We start from the raw sequence: 16,265 nt of genomic DNA, 5'->3' as shown, positions 1-16,265 counted from the left end.
TACAACCCTAATATTTCTATGCATATTATGACCCAAGTATCAAGCGCGTAAAAAAGTAAAAAACGCAATAATTAATAAATTAACAGTCAATTATTGATATTTCTTGAAATTAAAACAGCATTAATATGCGATGATGAACTCCTGAAGCCGATGACTAATCTGCATTGTATAAGTACATAACTAGTTTTTCTTGAAATCGTTAGAGGAATTTCTCCTATGAATCACCCGCATTAGACATTCTGAAATATAGAAAGAAAAAACAACACATTTATATTATGCCTTTAAAGTTTTCTCGGAATAAAAAATATAGAATGAACGTGAACTACGTCATATCAAATAATTTTGTAGTAAATAAAATGTTTTAACTTTTACAATAACAGTATAATATTTTGATGAAAAGGGATCTAATATTTTTCTTAGATGAACTAAGTTTTACTCCTTTGGAATCAAGAGATTTTCTTCTGTTTCAACAGTTGAATATAGAAGATGTCCAAAAACTATCATGAAACCACCAAACATGAAAAACTTTGTTTTATTCAGACAGATGTAACATTAACGAAAAACAAATAAGGCTAAGTATGGTTTATAAACATCGATTTGCTAATGAAAGAGACAACCAGCCATGCCAATTGTGTACTCTTAAATATTTACTTTTTTTGGAATGTCTTGTTTGAAGTTTTTTAACCTGTCCCTCTTAGTATTAACCTTCATCAAACAGTTCAAACCGTAGTCAACGCTATTATAATAAGTTATCTTCTGGTGTCAATAAGTATTAAAAACGAGGATTATCCATGTCGTCATAGTTTAAAATTTACGAACACAGTACAATACACTATGAATAAATAATGGAACACACATTAGACAGGCCTACCACACACGAATATTTAACATGTGATTGCACATTAAAAGTACACATTTTTCACATAATTAGAAATTTTGATTGCACTGCAATCTTTTCTCAACCAGTAAAGAACATTCTAGTTGTCTGTTCACTTTGAGTTGCAGAGTCACTGAGGGAGGCAGGGGTGGCAATTCACATCTATTGGTTGAGAAATATTGCTGTGCAATCGAACGTTTCTAATTATGTGAAACACGTGTACTTTTATATGCTCTTTCAATCGGTAGACCCTAAAAGATAGTTTTTAAGGAAAGCTTGCTGATTTTCTCATTAACTTGTAACAATCCCTGGCTTTCAGCCCTATTAATTCAAACAAATACTTAACATAACATCAGGGCTGACACAAGACAGGACAACTCCTTGATGCCAGAAGATGAGTTATCAGAAGTCGAAACTCAAATCAAATCAAATCAAAATGTCTTTATTACGTGAACATTAAGTACAGTAATTTGTCAAAATATAATACATAATGCAAAGTTAGATAATTACAGTTTAATAGTGTCATCATTGTGAGTTTAGGAGGTTTATGCTTCAATTTTTAAAATCACGTGGTTCCAGTGTTAGCAGATTCCAGGAACTCTTCAATGGTGTATACAGGTCTCTTCAGCAAAAACTCTCGAAGTAGGTTCTTTAGTCTGTTTCCTGTCAGGCTGCGGAGGTAGTCTGGTAGAAGGTTTTTAAATTTCCGGCCAATGTATGAAGGTTTCTTCTCATATAAAGCTGTTCTGTGTTGAGGTAGAGTGAGCCTTGAGGCATGGCGTGTGGGGTAATTATGGAGGTCCATGTGAGTCTGCAGATGTAGTTTATCTACGTGCAAGATGGCTTCATAAATGTAAAGTGCAGGTACTGTAAGTATGCCTAGGGTCTGGTAGGCCTGTCGGCAAGTTTGTAGTGGCTCAAGGTTTGCAAGGGTCCTGACTGCCTTCTTTTGGAGTACCAGAACTCTCTTGAGGTTTCCTTGGGAGGTTCCCCAGACTATAAGGCCATACCTAATGTGAGACTCTATTAGCGCATAGTAGGCTATTTTTGCCGCTTCCAGAGAGCCTACCCATTTAATACGTTTAACAACGTAGATGCCTGTACTAATTTTATTGCATATGTTGTTTACATGATCTGCCCATGTGAGTCTGCTATCGAGAGTTACTCCCAAAAACTTGATCTGGTTAGCCACTGGTATATTGGGAATGCTTGCTGGTACCTCTTTCTTCCTGCTAAAGTGTACCTGTGTAGTTTTGTCAGGGTTTATTGCTAAGTCATTTAATTTACTGTAGATTATGGCGCTTTCTAATGATGTGATAGAGTTACTGTACAATTGTTCAGCTGTGTCATTTCTTAGAAGAAAAGTGGTATCATCTGCGTACATTATGCAGCTCGTACTTTCATTTTGAATTAGAGCTGGGAAGTCGTTAGTCAGCAGAATAAACAAACTATAGTAGTGTTGATTACTGTTTAAACGGTTTGATGAAGGTGTTAGTCTTAATTGTCAATTCACAATCCATTGCTATTATAATAATATGGAAAATAAGTAATCCCTTTTTCTCATAATTTTAGTAATATTTTGTGTAATTCAATGTTTTTACTGTTTTTTTTTTGGCAATTATGTTTGTACACAATTTATAAGCTGCATTAATATTCATAATATTCAAGAGTGTCTCTATCAATTGATTTAAATATTTATTGTAAGTTAAGTATCACAAGATCATGTCATTGTATGAAGTAGATCTCTGCATATACCTTAAAACTATTAGCTATTGTTTTAACTAAATATCTTTTTTTAATATTTTGATGTGAAGTACTACTCACATAAAGATTGTCACTATTTGAAGGAATTGGATCCTTCAACAATTTTATTTGTGTCTTGAGTATTCTGAAACTGTTTATACTGTTACAGATTATATAAATCCCAAGCCATTTAATGGTCATAAAATCCCTAAATTATTAAAATTTTGATTATGTAATGTTTTACTCTGTTGTTCTAATTCATCCGTGTCTTGGATCCTTTATCTACCAACATTTCTTTTCTTCCAGTATAATAATATTTAAGATTATATTATAATAAGTTCTTTATTTCTTTACTTTTCAAGTATATTTGTTATTTTGTTTATCAATGATTGTTATATTTGTTTCAGGTTGAGTCAGCACATGAGGTCATAGAAGAAAAGTAAGTTTAAAAGATGTGTGTTATAATTTCTAGAAAATATAAAGATATTCTTAGCTTTGTATTTATAACCACATTTCCATTTTTAGTCCATTATTGGTATTGGATGGTTTGAAATAATAACAGGATAACAGGATTGATGAAATTAACCATTGAGTTGGTATTTGAACTTAATTTTCAATTTTTTAACAACAAATTATTTTGGTAAAACAATTTTTGTTTGTTTTGGTAAAAACATTTGTGTTTACTTTGGTAAAACAATCTATTTAACAAATTATCTCTCCTATTTATCAACCTATTTTCTGAAAGTTAGAATCGTTAGATTTGTAGTTAAATTATCTAATTAAAATTTAATAACTATAATTTTGTTATAATGGGCTGTTTTTAAGATATTTGCACTTAAAGTATTTAAGAAGCCGCTATTTATAAAATATGATATTTTTATGTAATTATGTTTTTATGTCATATAGCTGTATACCATATTTCAATTTATTACAACAAGCTATTTGTAAATTAAAACTACATAATTGAAAAATGCAAAATGGCGGTTGTTTGGGTTATTATTGAGTTTTTGTAAGTTTGCATATATACCTGGTTCAGGCTTGGCTATATTTTGATTCAGGAATAATACCTGGAAAGAGTAGAGAGTTCTGGGACACCCTGTATACACGCACATGCGCATACACACACACACACGACAGACAGACTAATTTTTTTACAAAATCTGCAAATCTGACAAACTGAAGTAGTTTATAACAGAATAAAGTTCTATATGTAGGTATTTTATCACTGTATTTAAGCATAATTGCTTCTGATTAAAAATATAGTATCATCATTTTAAAAGACTAATTATGATCTGTTACTTATGTCTGCCACTGTAATCCTTTACTGTTAGTGCTTGCTAATACCAGCTGCATTTCTGCATGTTGTGACATGAACATGAGTTGCTATCACTGCTAACTATGGTGCAGTTGTCACACAACCAGAGTGTGTGATGGTTACATATTCACAAAATGTACAGCAAAAACTGGTAATTGGCAAGGAGTGTTTCATTAATGAATTAAAACAAAATGAATCCTCTCAATTAAATTAGTTCTAAAAACAAAATAATTGACCAATGTCAAGTACACTGGTTTACTATAGTTTATTGGTAATAGAAAACGTCTTTGGACTGCCACTCTTTAGATGTGTCCCAGCCACATGTGCCTGGTATCCACTCGTGGTGGATGGTGGAGGTGGAAGTGAAATCAGAATGTTCAAAATCTTGTAATGTTGGGTGTCTGGGAAGTTTTAATAACATTTTTAACCCTCGCTCAGTTTTTTTATAGCGATTAAGTGTTCAAGAACAACAAAACTTTATATTTGAGAAATGGTTGAAAAGGTGTATTTATAATACAGATATATGGTCTAATTTTTATAGATAAGTAAATTTGCAATTCAGTAAGAGGTCGCAGGACATGCCAAGAGGGATAATTTTATAGAAGCCGTGAAATAGAATGTATCCAATTGAAGTAATTATATTTGTGTTTTCAGTAATTCAATTTCATTAGACCTAGATGGGTCATTTCAATGTGATCTTTGTGGAATTCAGTTATCGGAAGCCATAGACCTTCACAATCATATACAAGAAAATCACTTCAACCAGTCTGTACCTCCAAATACAGAATTTTCTGTACATAAAATTTGTTCCCTGTGTGGTGAGTGTTAAATTACTTTATTTATATCACTGTAGACAATATAATATTTTAGCTATATGTAATTGAAACATTTGAAAAAGATTTTCGTATTTACAAATTTGATATTAGCGATTTTTCGCTGTCATCTCTAACTATTTTGATCAACTCCATCTTTGGTAAACTATTTTGGTTAGGTTTATGAAGCAATATGTTCTAGTTTTTCCCATAGAACATAGCACATAAAGGCATGTTTTAGTTTGGTTAGTTTTTTCCTCTAAGTTTTAAGTAGTTATGTGAATTTTTTAACTGCTGACGAAGAATCATATCACAGATTTATTGTTAAAAAAATGTTACAGATTGGTTTCCCCCAATACATTAATTAAATTGTTCACACTAATCAGAAACATTCTGTAATTTAGCACAAATCTAAAAGATAGAAAAACATTTAAATGAGTCATATTCAAAATTAACCACTTTTAACATTTATAACACCATTGATATGAATCCCCACAGACTCCATATGTGATCTACATGTCGTTGATGCTGTTTCCTGTGAAATGTATTTGAAGTTAGTTATATGCAATAGTAACTGTTGCACATACATTGAAATTCAATGTCTTTATTATTGTCCTTCACAATTATGAGTGAAAAGAAGGCATTATCATTCTTCTGGCCAGCACCTGCTGACTGTTATTGATAGAACTTCCCACACACGCTATTGTCACTCGCACATTCATCACAGCGTAAAATGGCCAAACCAATCAACTCTCCCATCGACTGTGAAGTACATAGTGTCATTAGATTTCTTTGGATAAAGTAAATGCAATCAATGTAAATTGTGAACTGTGTTCTGTGCAAGAAGACATTATAGACTATACTGCAATTAAAAATTGTGCCAAATGTTCATGAAGAACAAACAAATGGTCACAGAGAAAAGCAAAGTGTTCGACCACTTATCACCTCGCTAAAGAAAAGCAAAGTGTTTGACCACTTCTCACCTCGCTGAACAAATGAATCATAAGGTTAGGGAAAATCAAAGGTTTACAATCACAGTTCTTCCGCAATATTTCCAATAGATATAAAAGCTCTAATGTGAAATTATGACTAAGAAACTTTTAAATCTTATATTTTGTGTCCGATTCGTACCCAAATTTTTGACTGATGAACTCAAAACAAAGAGAATAGGACCAGCCTTAAAGTTTCTTATTCCGTACCGTGAAGAAGATGATATTTTTTAACCTCGTAGCCACTGGTGATGAGAGACGGATCTCTTATCTTATCAGTTTCGAACAAAAAAGACATTCAGTGGAGTGGAGTGGACATTCATTTCTTAAACAACTTCATTCCTTGTACATTAACGTAACAAGAGCCAAGGAGGTGCGCATGGGTACACCAAATTATATGTTAAATTATAAAGTTAGAACAAAACTGTACAAATCGTATTATTATTATTATAAATGCATACATTTATTTCATAATGTTCTAAATGTAATTAATGTGTTATGTAGTAATTAAATTATAAATTACTATTTAGATTAAGATTTACATTAGATATCTCAAATAGGTTCAATGTTATATTTTTCATTTATACCTAAATGTAATACATGACAATGTCTATTACATGTTTGCAATGTGTTTAATGGCAGGATAAAGATCTTGAATCTTGATGACAATTCACAACTAACATACAAAACGTCTCTTTCAGAGTACATAAATGTAGTGATTTTTTTTTTTTGTATTTTCTGTCTCACATACTCTCTGTATTTGAGCTGAGAAAGACTTCTTGGAAAACATGTGTAGTAATCATCAGTATTTGAGATTACGTTACAGTATAGAATTAAATCATCCAGAAAGGTTAGTAAATGATAATTTGGGTTTGACTGGTACAGGAACGATTTATCTTTATTTTGGGGAATAAATGCTTACAGTAGGTAGATAAATATATAAAGAAACTAGGTTTCCTTTGTAATTTAATCTAATTGACCTCCCTCCAATCTGTATGTTTATGTTTTTAATTTACTCTTTCATCATCCAACATCAAGTGTCTTACTAAAAGTGTATGATTGTGCAATTTGTGTAATAACAAAGATGTATGATATTGGGATATTTCTTCACACCATTTCATTCTGTTGATTCAATTTATCCAATGAATTAACCAATGTCATTAATATAATTTTCTTTATTTTTATGACAGGAAATTATTATGTGCTACAGATCTGTATTATTAATAATTACTCTTGGTTGACAAAGTATAGATACCCCGAATTTGAAAGTTAACCATAAATTAACTAAATTACATGAAAAACATAAAACCAATATTTAAAACTTTTATTGTTTTGTGAGGCCTTTCGATAGCGAGGCTATCTTCTTCAGACACATCACAAAAATAAACATAAATTAACTAGTAGAGCTAAATTACAGGAATTGCATTACATTAAAATTTAGCTTGTTCATTTCTTCGTTCAGAAATACAAAGGAAATAATTTACAAACAATAACTTCTAGTTCTTATGTCAATAAATTCAAAAAAGGTACTGGTTTTTGGTGCTTTTCAACCAAACTGCAACTTTGAAAATTCATAACTTGGAAACTTGTGATCCGATTAAGACCATATCATTGTACAAGTATACTGTTTTTGAGTATTACATTTTATAATTCTAGAATCATATGAAAAAATAATTTTTTAAATTACTATCCTAACATGGTGGTTAAAAAAAATTTGGCATTGAATCAAGAATCGTTGCCGGCAACTGCTCATTTGAACTTGAAAACTGTCAGACTGTTGACTTGCAACATTGCCCTGTTGTACCACCCTTTCCTAATTTCTAAAATTAATAAGTGCAAAATGATTTTTAGCCTGTATACAAATTTTAGATGTATATATTAATAGAACTTATAATGACACATTTACAATACATAAACCAAAAAGTTGTAAGCTTATGTAATTTTATTCTGTCTCTTTTAGGTCAGTTGTTTGAATCTGATGAGGTGTATGTTTTGCACAAATGTGAAAGTCAACACAAGTGTGAAATCTGCAAGAAGTTAATGCCTACAAAATGCTTACTCAATAGACACATACAGCATTCCTGCAAGCCTTTATATTACTGTCCTCACTGTCATAAAACGTTTTCAGTAAAGCCTTCATTTCTGAAACATGTTCAGGTAATTTTATAAATTAGTACATAACTAATTATATCCTTGATTATTTATTCATTTTGCTTCACTGAACAACATTTAAATTGTATAATTAATTTTGAGAGTCACTTCTCAAATTAAAAATGTCTTTATTTGTTTATTATTATTAGTATAGAAATTAGGATCTAGCAAGGTCTTGTCTTCTATGTGACATGTTAGTTATGGTACTATATTTATTGACATTTTAAAATTGTTTATGTATCGCAAGTGTATTGGTATCCACAAGACGTTTACTTTATATATGGATACTTGATTGTTAATTGATTTTGATTTATAGTATAAAGGTATTTAAGATAAACATTGTGTTCATTTGAACTTTATGTTTGCAAGCTCTGTAAATGCCTCTCACAATGTAATGTTGCAGATTCACACTGGAGAAGCAAACCAAAGTGATTGTCTTGCATGCAACAGAAAACTTCACACTTCTGGGGAAGTAACTGAGCACACATGTGTAAGTTTTTTTTGTATTATATTGTGATACAAAATCTTATTGAGATAAAGTAATTCATTGTTTGGCTAATTTAGGGAAATTCTAATCAGTCTAGAGTAGACGTAAATTCTAGTTGTCTAATGGGTTCAGTGTTGCTGCAAAATAATCAAGTGAAGCAACGATGGATGTTGCAGCTTCTTAGATGGATAACGGCTGAGTGATTCTCTCCTCACCTACCTGGCTGTGGGTTGTGATTTGGGAAATCACTGTAGCTATGAAACAAAAATGGGTACTGCTCTAAGCCAAGCTAATTATGAATTCATTTAATTATTATTAATTTATTTGTTAAAGGATCAAAATCTCAATGGCAACTCTTCAAAAAAGTACAAATGCTACATCTGCGGACAATCATACAAACGGCAGCTAAATTTGGTAAGTATTAGTGGTTGCTTCATAGGCAATGCATTTATTTGCTGGAATAATGGTAAATGCTTTACACCCTGTTGTTCAGAGGATCACACAGTAATGGCAATTAGAAGATATGAGGCTACTAATGTAGATAAGAAGGCGAACTTGATATTCCTACTGTATAGCAATCACAGTTCCCCTGATTATTAATAGGCTCAACAGTCAAGAGCTCCATTGTGTTAACAATTAGGTAAAAACATGTTGTTACAGTCATCCACCATTACAGTATCATCTGCCCTACACCACAGATCATAACCCTTCTCGTTGATTTGACAATTTTGTGACCAATACAATTGAATTGTATGATATGGTTTGGATTGGTTGGGAAATCGCCCAGGTGCGAGCATTGACCGGTGCCCTCTAAATAGCCAAGCTATAGATAAAAGATTGTTATTCTTTCAGGGTTAAACCAATTCTTACGATCCCTTCAATACAAGTTTGATTACAATTATGAAAAATTATTTTAGCAAAGTATTTACTAATTTTCTAATCTTTGACCTTGTCATATTTAATATGTAATATTGCCGGGAATAGATACTATGGTTAGATGGATGTAGCAATAAAGCTTTGCTGAGAAGACTAGAAGCTTGTAGTAACTGAGCATCACATGACTGACTTTTCATTCACATAATTATTGCTGTGTTGTCCTTCTGTGGAGTGTTGCATGGTCACTGCCGTGTAGGTGAGGATACAGTAATAAGTTTCTTGGTTTATGTCTTTGTTTGAACATCCATTAGCATGTTCTAATGTTTGAACACTGTGTTGTCCTTCTGTGGAGTGTTGCATGGTCACTGCCGTGTAGGTGAGGATACAGTAATAAGTTTCTTGGTTTATGTCTTTGTTTGAACATCCATTAGCATGTTCTAATGTTTGAAAACTTTGTTTGGACTTTTGAGAGTTCTACTAATCTGCTGTTGTTGGTTACTAAAAGGGTCAGTAGGTTGTATGGATGATTTGAATCATTAGAATAATATTTATGGTCTTAGGTTTCTAAGTTTTGTTGACGAAGACAAGGAAGGTGACAGGAGTGGGCCCTTATTTTATTATTGGTTCATGCTAGATGAACTTCTTAAAACCATACTGTGACTGCATTGGTTTACTACAAATATCTAATTTGTTTGATATTTTTGGTTTTCTCACACACAGTCACAGTATGGTTTTAAGAAGTTCATTTAGCAATAATAATAAAATCACTCCTGGCACCTTCCTTTTCTTTGCTGCCATCTTGTTTCTTCTGTAACAATTGCCATTTGCTATTGACCTCTGGTCAGTCGTAGGTGGTTGGTCGACGAATGCAGACCTATTGTGACCTGTACTCTGTAGTTCAGTTTTAATAATTAGTGTTGTGCTTTATTAAGTGCATGTCTTAGAGTTAGTGAAGTTGACACACAACATGGTGGTTGTGATTCCTGACTTAAGCATGTCACAACGCTCTGGTATGATTTGTTTATTTTAACCTAGTTTGTAATTATGTGTTAGTTATTTACCTGAAGAAGAGATCAGATTGCAGATCTCTCGAAACATAGTGTTACTGATTTTTTTGTATCACTGAACAATGGCAAACGTCCGGAAAAATCCTGTTTCCTTCATAAATAATATTGTTTTCTGGGTTTTCAAAGTGTCTTCATAATATTGTGTGTTAATATATGCCTTCCAAAATTAGGAGTGTATCTTAACCCTCCCTTCACTTTTGCAGCATGAACTTGACTTCTGTCTCCTGTTTTCTTTTTTCTCGACATGATTTAATTTTTTTTTTGTCCTCTGTACGTACTTCAGTGATATTTCCTTTACCCAAATATGAAATTGTAAATACAATAATCAACTTTATTGTATATCCATGTTCGGTTTTGCATTGCATAAAGTGGTATACTATTTTCAGGCAAAACATTGCTTACAACATGAACCAAGGGCTGATTGGAAATTCAAATGTCAACACTGTGATGAAATTTTTGAAAAAGAAAGAACTCTTCATACACATTATGAAAAAATTCATAAAATGCCAAAATCCTGGATCTGTCGGTTCTGTGGCAAGTCATTATCAACCAAACTCAGTGTACAAATTCATGAGCGTATCCACACCCAAGTAAAGCCATATGTATGTGAATGGTGTGGAAATGCATTCAGGTAAGTGTAATTTGTGTTCTTGTTTAGTTTTTTAATGCTATTTAAATTTTTTAAAGGCCAGATACAATAGTTACGAGGTATAAAAAATTGTGTGCATTTGGTCTTGTTACAGTGTGAAAAATAACTCCACACCTGCAAACCATGAATTGTTCAAGATAAACAAATTATTTTCATAATAATGTTATTAAAAATATTATTATTATAAACTCGTTTCTGATCCTTGTATCTAAGATTTCATAGTAAAATATTTCTTTTCCTATAAACCAATAAAAATTTGCTTGTTAGACGGGAGCAAAAAACATGTCACAATTGAAAGGTATCAGCTATTTATCCCGGTTTGTGCAAGTGTACCTTTTAAGTGGTCGTGATCACTTATACGTTGACGAATTTCATTGAAAAATTACCATTGCAATTGTTATAAAAACTTCAAAATAGTTAACATTTTGTAAATTTTGCATCGCAAAACAGCTGATACCTTTCAACTGACAAAATGTTTTTTTGCTCCCGGCTTTTTAGCATAACAAAATGTTTTTTTTAGCATACTTCTAAGGTGATTGTGCTTATTTATGTGTTGATGGATTTCATTAAAAAAGTACCATTGGAATTGTTCTAAAAATTACTAAATAGTTGGTATCTTATACATTTTTTATAACTAAACTGGTAATTTTGTTATTTGACTATAACATTTTCAACAGGGGCAACTTTGTTAATATTAAAGCAAATGCCATGGTTTTTATTTTCCTTTTATTTATTACTACGTATGTGCAAAGTATAGTTATCTGCAGCTTTATTAGTTCTGGACATATTAATTTTATCGAAAAAAAATGGGGATTAGTGACTAAACAACATATTATTTTCTCGACCTATAGGGCATATTTTGCTTGGAGTGATGAATACTATCAGCCACAGAAGTTTTTGACACCCTTTTGTGAGCAATATAAGCTGCATAAACTAGTAAAATATTCCTGGTTTATTAATTCAGTAATACAGCCGACAACTAAAGTAATTCTTTCAAAGCAAACTTTTAAGGAGTCGAAGACATCAAAATTTCATTTTAAATGATTGTTTACATAAACTAAACTGTTTATTGTAATATATATGAGGTTTGTCCAAAAAGTATTCAACCTTGTTATGCTGGCTGATTATTATGTCAGTCAGACCACACCAGCAAAAGAGGGCAGATACTTTTCTGACAAACTTTGTGTGTTTGTATGTAAAAAGTTTTATTTTGAATTAAACTGATTGTAAAGAAGTAAAAATATGATTAAATCATCGTACAGAAGGACAAAATAAAATTATTTCTTTTGAATCAGTTTTGGAAAAATGTGTTTGTAATTGCAAAGGGTAATAAGCTTTTTTAAGTTTTTGAAACCATGAAATTATAGTACTTTAAAACATTTTAAATAATTTTACATCTGAATCTTTCTTAAAACTACATTTAAAAAAGATTTTTATGATCAAACGCTAGGATTTTCAAATTTGTTTTTGGCTTCTAAAGTGTAGTGTTATGCACCCCTTTACAGGAACATGTTCTATTCACTGTCACATATGACTGTGGCTATTGCAAGATATTGGTACGCAATGGTAATGCAATTACTTTGTACGTTTTTGTGAAAATTCTTGTATTAAGTTAGTTTAATTTAACAAAGAATACATTTTAGGTGATCTTTGGACTTGTACATTTACTAAAAAAATCAAGGATTTGTGATCATAATAGACATTAACAACATTCCATTTTACATATTAGACAACACTTGGGTTTCCAAGTGGCACAGTGTCTGACATTAAAATTGCCATCACATACCAGTGTTATTGCCCATGCCTCATTTCGTCTGGTTATCCATAGTGCAGTATGCTGATATGGGAATATGGATTGTCTGCACAGTTGCGGCTGGCGACATTTTTTGTATATTATTTTGTGTTCCAAGAAAAAGAAAATAAATTGAACTTTAGCAACTTAAAGATTTGTTCAACTCTAAAATGCCCGTATTGAGATCAAAATTTCTTTAGCAACATTGTGGTTCAATATGCACTTCCTGGTACACCCAATTTTATCAAAAAGTTGTTGTTTATTTAAATCTAGACAGTAAATTGGCTACAACTTAAAAATTTGATATGTGAACATTGTTTTTAATCAAGCCATCAATGTTTTGGATTAAGCCTACACATTGAAAGTGTGCTGTTCAGTTTTCTGTCTAGTTTGTGAGAGAGGGGAGTTTATTATGTCCTTCCCCTCTTACCACCACCCTACCCTGGTTGGATACAACTATTCTGTTTGCCCATCCTTTCCTCATAATCAATCAAATTTGAATGATGATCTAATTAGTAAACACTGTTCACACATCTATTTTTAGAGTATTGTAATTTTCGTTACTATATAGTTGTGGAAAAATCACTAAATAATAATTTTGTTACTGTTACTATGAGTCATTTAGAGCCAAGCTACCATTAACATGACTATTACGTAGTCATGTAATTATTATATCCGTTACAGATAGCAAGGAATAACAAACCTAAGCTAGTTGTTTGTTCAAATGCTTTTTCAACTCCATTTAGTTTTAAATATACATATTTTTGTTGAAAAGATTTAAGATAGAGCTACAAAACTTGGTACATAGTTACTGAACATAACAATCTAATTTAACACATATCTAATGATTTGCTTCCTCAGGGTGCTGGCTCTCAAGGAGTCAGAAGAAAATCTTAAATGAAAGCATAGGTTGGTATGCACATCAAATTATAGGACTTTATTAATAGAGTACAATGTCGTAAACCCGAGCTCAAACGAACACAACCGAGCCAAAAATGGCAGCCGTTCAAAGCCAGTATCTGTCAAATAACTTTATCTCTTAGGCCTACCATGGTTCATTCATGATCCTTGTGTGATTTATTGTCACTCCCTCTCAGTAATGGAACTTATTATTGTACAAAACTATTAATTGGAAGCAGTTTTGCATTATTAACGTTAAAATTAAACAACTCGTCAGTTTATTATTTACACTGCTTAATTGCAAATTCAAGCTATCTGTGAACGACTGGCATCTCTGGCTCGGCTTTCCATTTGAGGTTGGGTTTGCGGTGTTGTACTCTACTAATTAATTAAGGTCTTTAATTTGATGTGGATACTAACATATGCTTACATGTGAAATTGTCCTCTGACTCCTTGTGGCCTGTCCCCCTGAGGAAGTAGCATGGGTCACTGGATATATGTTAAATTATATTTTTTTTATTTCCAGTAACTTTATACCAAGTTTTGTAGCTCTATATTACATCTTTTCAAAAATATTTAAACGTCCTGGGACTTTTTGGACACCTTGTAAGCATATTGTGTGTGTTTATAAAATAATAAATAAATGATATAAAATTAGAACTACTGTTTAAATGAAGAGAAGACTGGAAAAGCTGTGAAATAATTTCAAAAGTATAACTGTATATATGTATTAAAATTAAATGTCAACATTATTGCATGAATATAAATGTATAAAACAGATTATAATAGATTGTCAGTTCATATATTAAATAGATGTCAATATTATCTAAATCCAAGCAATAATCAACATGTCATTGCCGACAGTATGAACAAGCAATTGAAGCAAATGTATAAAAAAACTCTATATTATCTGACCAAACTTCTTGTAGAATACTTTGTGATGATTGATCAGACATACCCGAGCAACCAATAAGTAATAAAATTACAAACATTCATGTGAAATTTTAAAAATGATTGTGATCAAACAAAATACATGACAATGATTCTCTAATGTTTAAATAAACTTTAAAATACTAGATAAAAATATTATATAAGTCTGCATATTTTGGGTTATAACACATGTATACCAGAATCTGGAGGTTATAAAGCAGTTGAGTAACACACTGTTGTACTATTAGAAGGTTGATACTGACCCTGTGGACTTAAAGGTTAAGAACTTCTAGAATTTTAGGAACATTGCAAACTGTAGTAAATTAAAAAATAAAAATGTGTCTATTGTCAGTTTATTGTGGGTTCCTATTAGTGATTGAGTCTAATTAGATGCTTTAGTTGATTGAGATGACAGTTTTATTGAAAAGTAATGTCCATTAATATTTTTATAGGTCAAAAGCCAATCTTATCCAACACCATGCTAAACACACCGGGATCAGGCGACATAAATGCCCAGTTTGTGGAAAGATGTTTTCACGCACATTTTTCTTAAAGACCCACCTGCGGGTTCACACAGGCGAGAGACCCTATCAGTGCGATATATGTGAGCAGAGATTCACCCAGGTGGGTGACATGCGGAGACACCGAAAGCGACACGACAACGCTTCCCAATCTCAGTCACAACCGACCGTCATCATTGTGCGGAGAAGTGGGCAGGTCGCTCAGTCATCTGACCTGCCCGTTGTTGCATTCGACTCCATTCCAATTGAGACTGTCGAATTGAAAATTGAAAGTTCACCAGCATGAAGACGATTTTAATTTAAATACAAACAATAATTTGTGGATTTAAAATTGCATGAATTAACTTTTCTAAGATGAGTTTGAATTTTAGTGTGTGTAATAAACTACTTGTGAAAATAAATTAATTTTATACTGTGTATTTATTGTTAAAACTATTCTCCAGTTTGAAGTATATACCTCTCTTTATAGCTGGACTCTTGACTGTTAGTAGATTAGAGGATCTCTTCACCATTACTTTTAATAGTTTTTGTTACTGTATTGTTCCTTAACATGTTGATTACTGCGGCTGAAAATAATAATGCTATTAAAAGTGTAAGTAAATGGAATTTTTTCTTTTACTATAAGAAATATATGAAAAACAACTTACAGTAGTTACTCAAAATCTTGGTGTGCGATAGAAAAAAACTCTAAGTACAGTAATGATAAAAGTATAATGGGAGATTGTAAAATATTAAAAAATCAAATGTCAACCCTCTATAGTGTTTCCATTTTAAAATCTATTGCTGTTGGTCATCTCTAACAATTATATTACATTTTAAGAATTACCAGAAAAATTGTTAATTATTTACAAAAATCAATCATACAGATATATTTATTGCAGGAAATGATACCAATATTTCCAGTATTCTTTGGTAAAATAAAAACTACAACTAATAAAAAAACTCTTAATTGATAATAATTATAACTAATAAAAATAAAAGTATTTAACTGTTTTTGGTGTAAGAATACTTCAGTAATATTAAGAATACTTCAATGTGAATGTTGGTTGAGTTTCTATTCCACCCTCGGCTTAGTGCAGCTTCTGAAATCTGACGTCATACAGATGCAGAAACAAACGTACTTATAGTATAATGGAGCTGAACTCAATATTCTCAA

The 16,265-nt window shown here is 31.7% G+C and overlaps 1 protein-coding gene across 3 annotated transcripts in view; it reads left to right on the top strand.

The window, feature by feature from the left end:
• LOC124362666 (zinc finger protein OZF-like) overlaps window positions 1-15,528 on the top strand; it is a 28,548-nt gene extending 13,020 nt beyond the window's left edge. For 2 of the 3 annotated variants that reach the window (XM_046817363.1, XM_046817362.1), the window contains exons 5-11: window positions 3,028-3,059; window positions 4,590-4,753; window positions 7,697-7,893; window positions 8,291-8,377; window positions 8,708-8,788; window positions 10,704-10,948; window positions 15,041-15,528. In XM_046817363.1, coding sequence (XP_046673319.1) covers window positions 3,028-3,059; window positions 4,590-4,753; window positions 7,697-7,893; window positions 8,291-8,377; window positions 8,708-8,788; window positions 10,704-10,948; window positions 15,041-15,395 — 1,161 coding nt within the window. In that variant the 3' untranslated portion in view covers window positions 15,396-15,528. The remainder of the gene's footprint in view (window positions 1-3,027; window positions 3,060-4,589; window positions 4,754-7,696; window positions 7,894-8,290; window positions 8,378-8,707; window positions 8,789-10,703; window positions 10,949-15,040) is intronic. The other variant, XM_046817364.1, reaches the window with a different exon arrangement.
• The last annotated feature ends 737 nt before the right edge of the window (window positions 15,529-16,265 follow it).

Source organism: Homalodisca vitripennis, chromosome 5 (assembly GCF_021130785.1).
Source record: "Homalodisca vitripennis isolate AUS2020 chromosome 5, UT_GWSS_2.1, whole genome shotgun sequence".
NCBI classification, from domain to species: domain Eukaryota; kingdom Metazoa; phylum Arthropoda; class Insecta; order Hemiptera; family Cicadellidae; genus Homalodisca; species Homalodisca vitripennis.
Note: the sequence above shows the minus strand (reverse complement) of the source record. Positions and strands in the feature narration are given on the sequence as shown.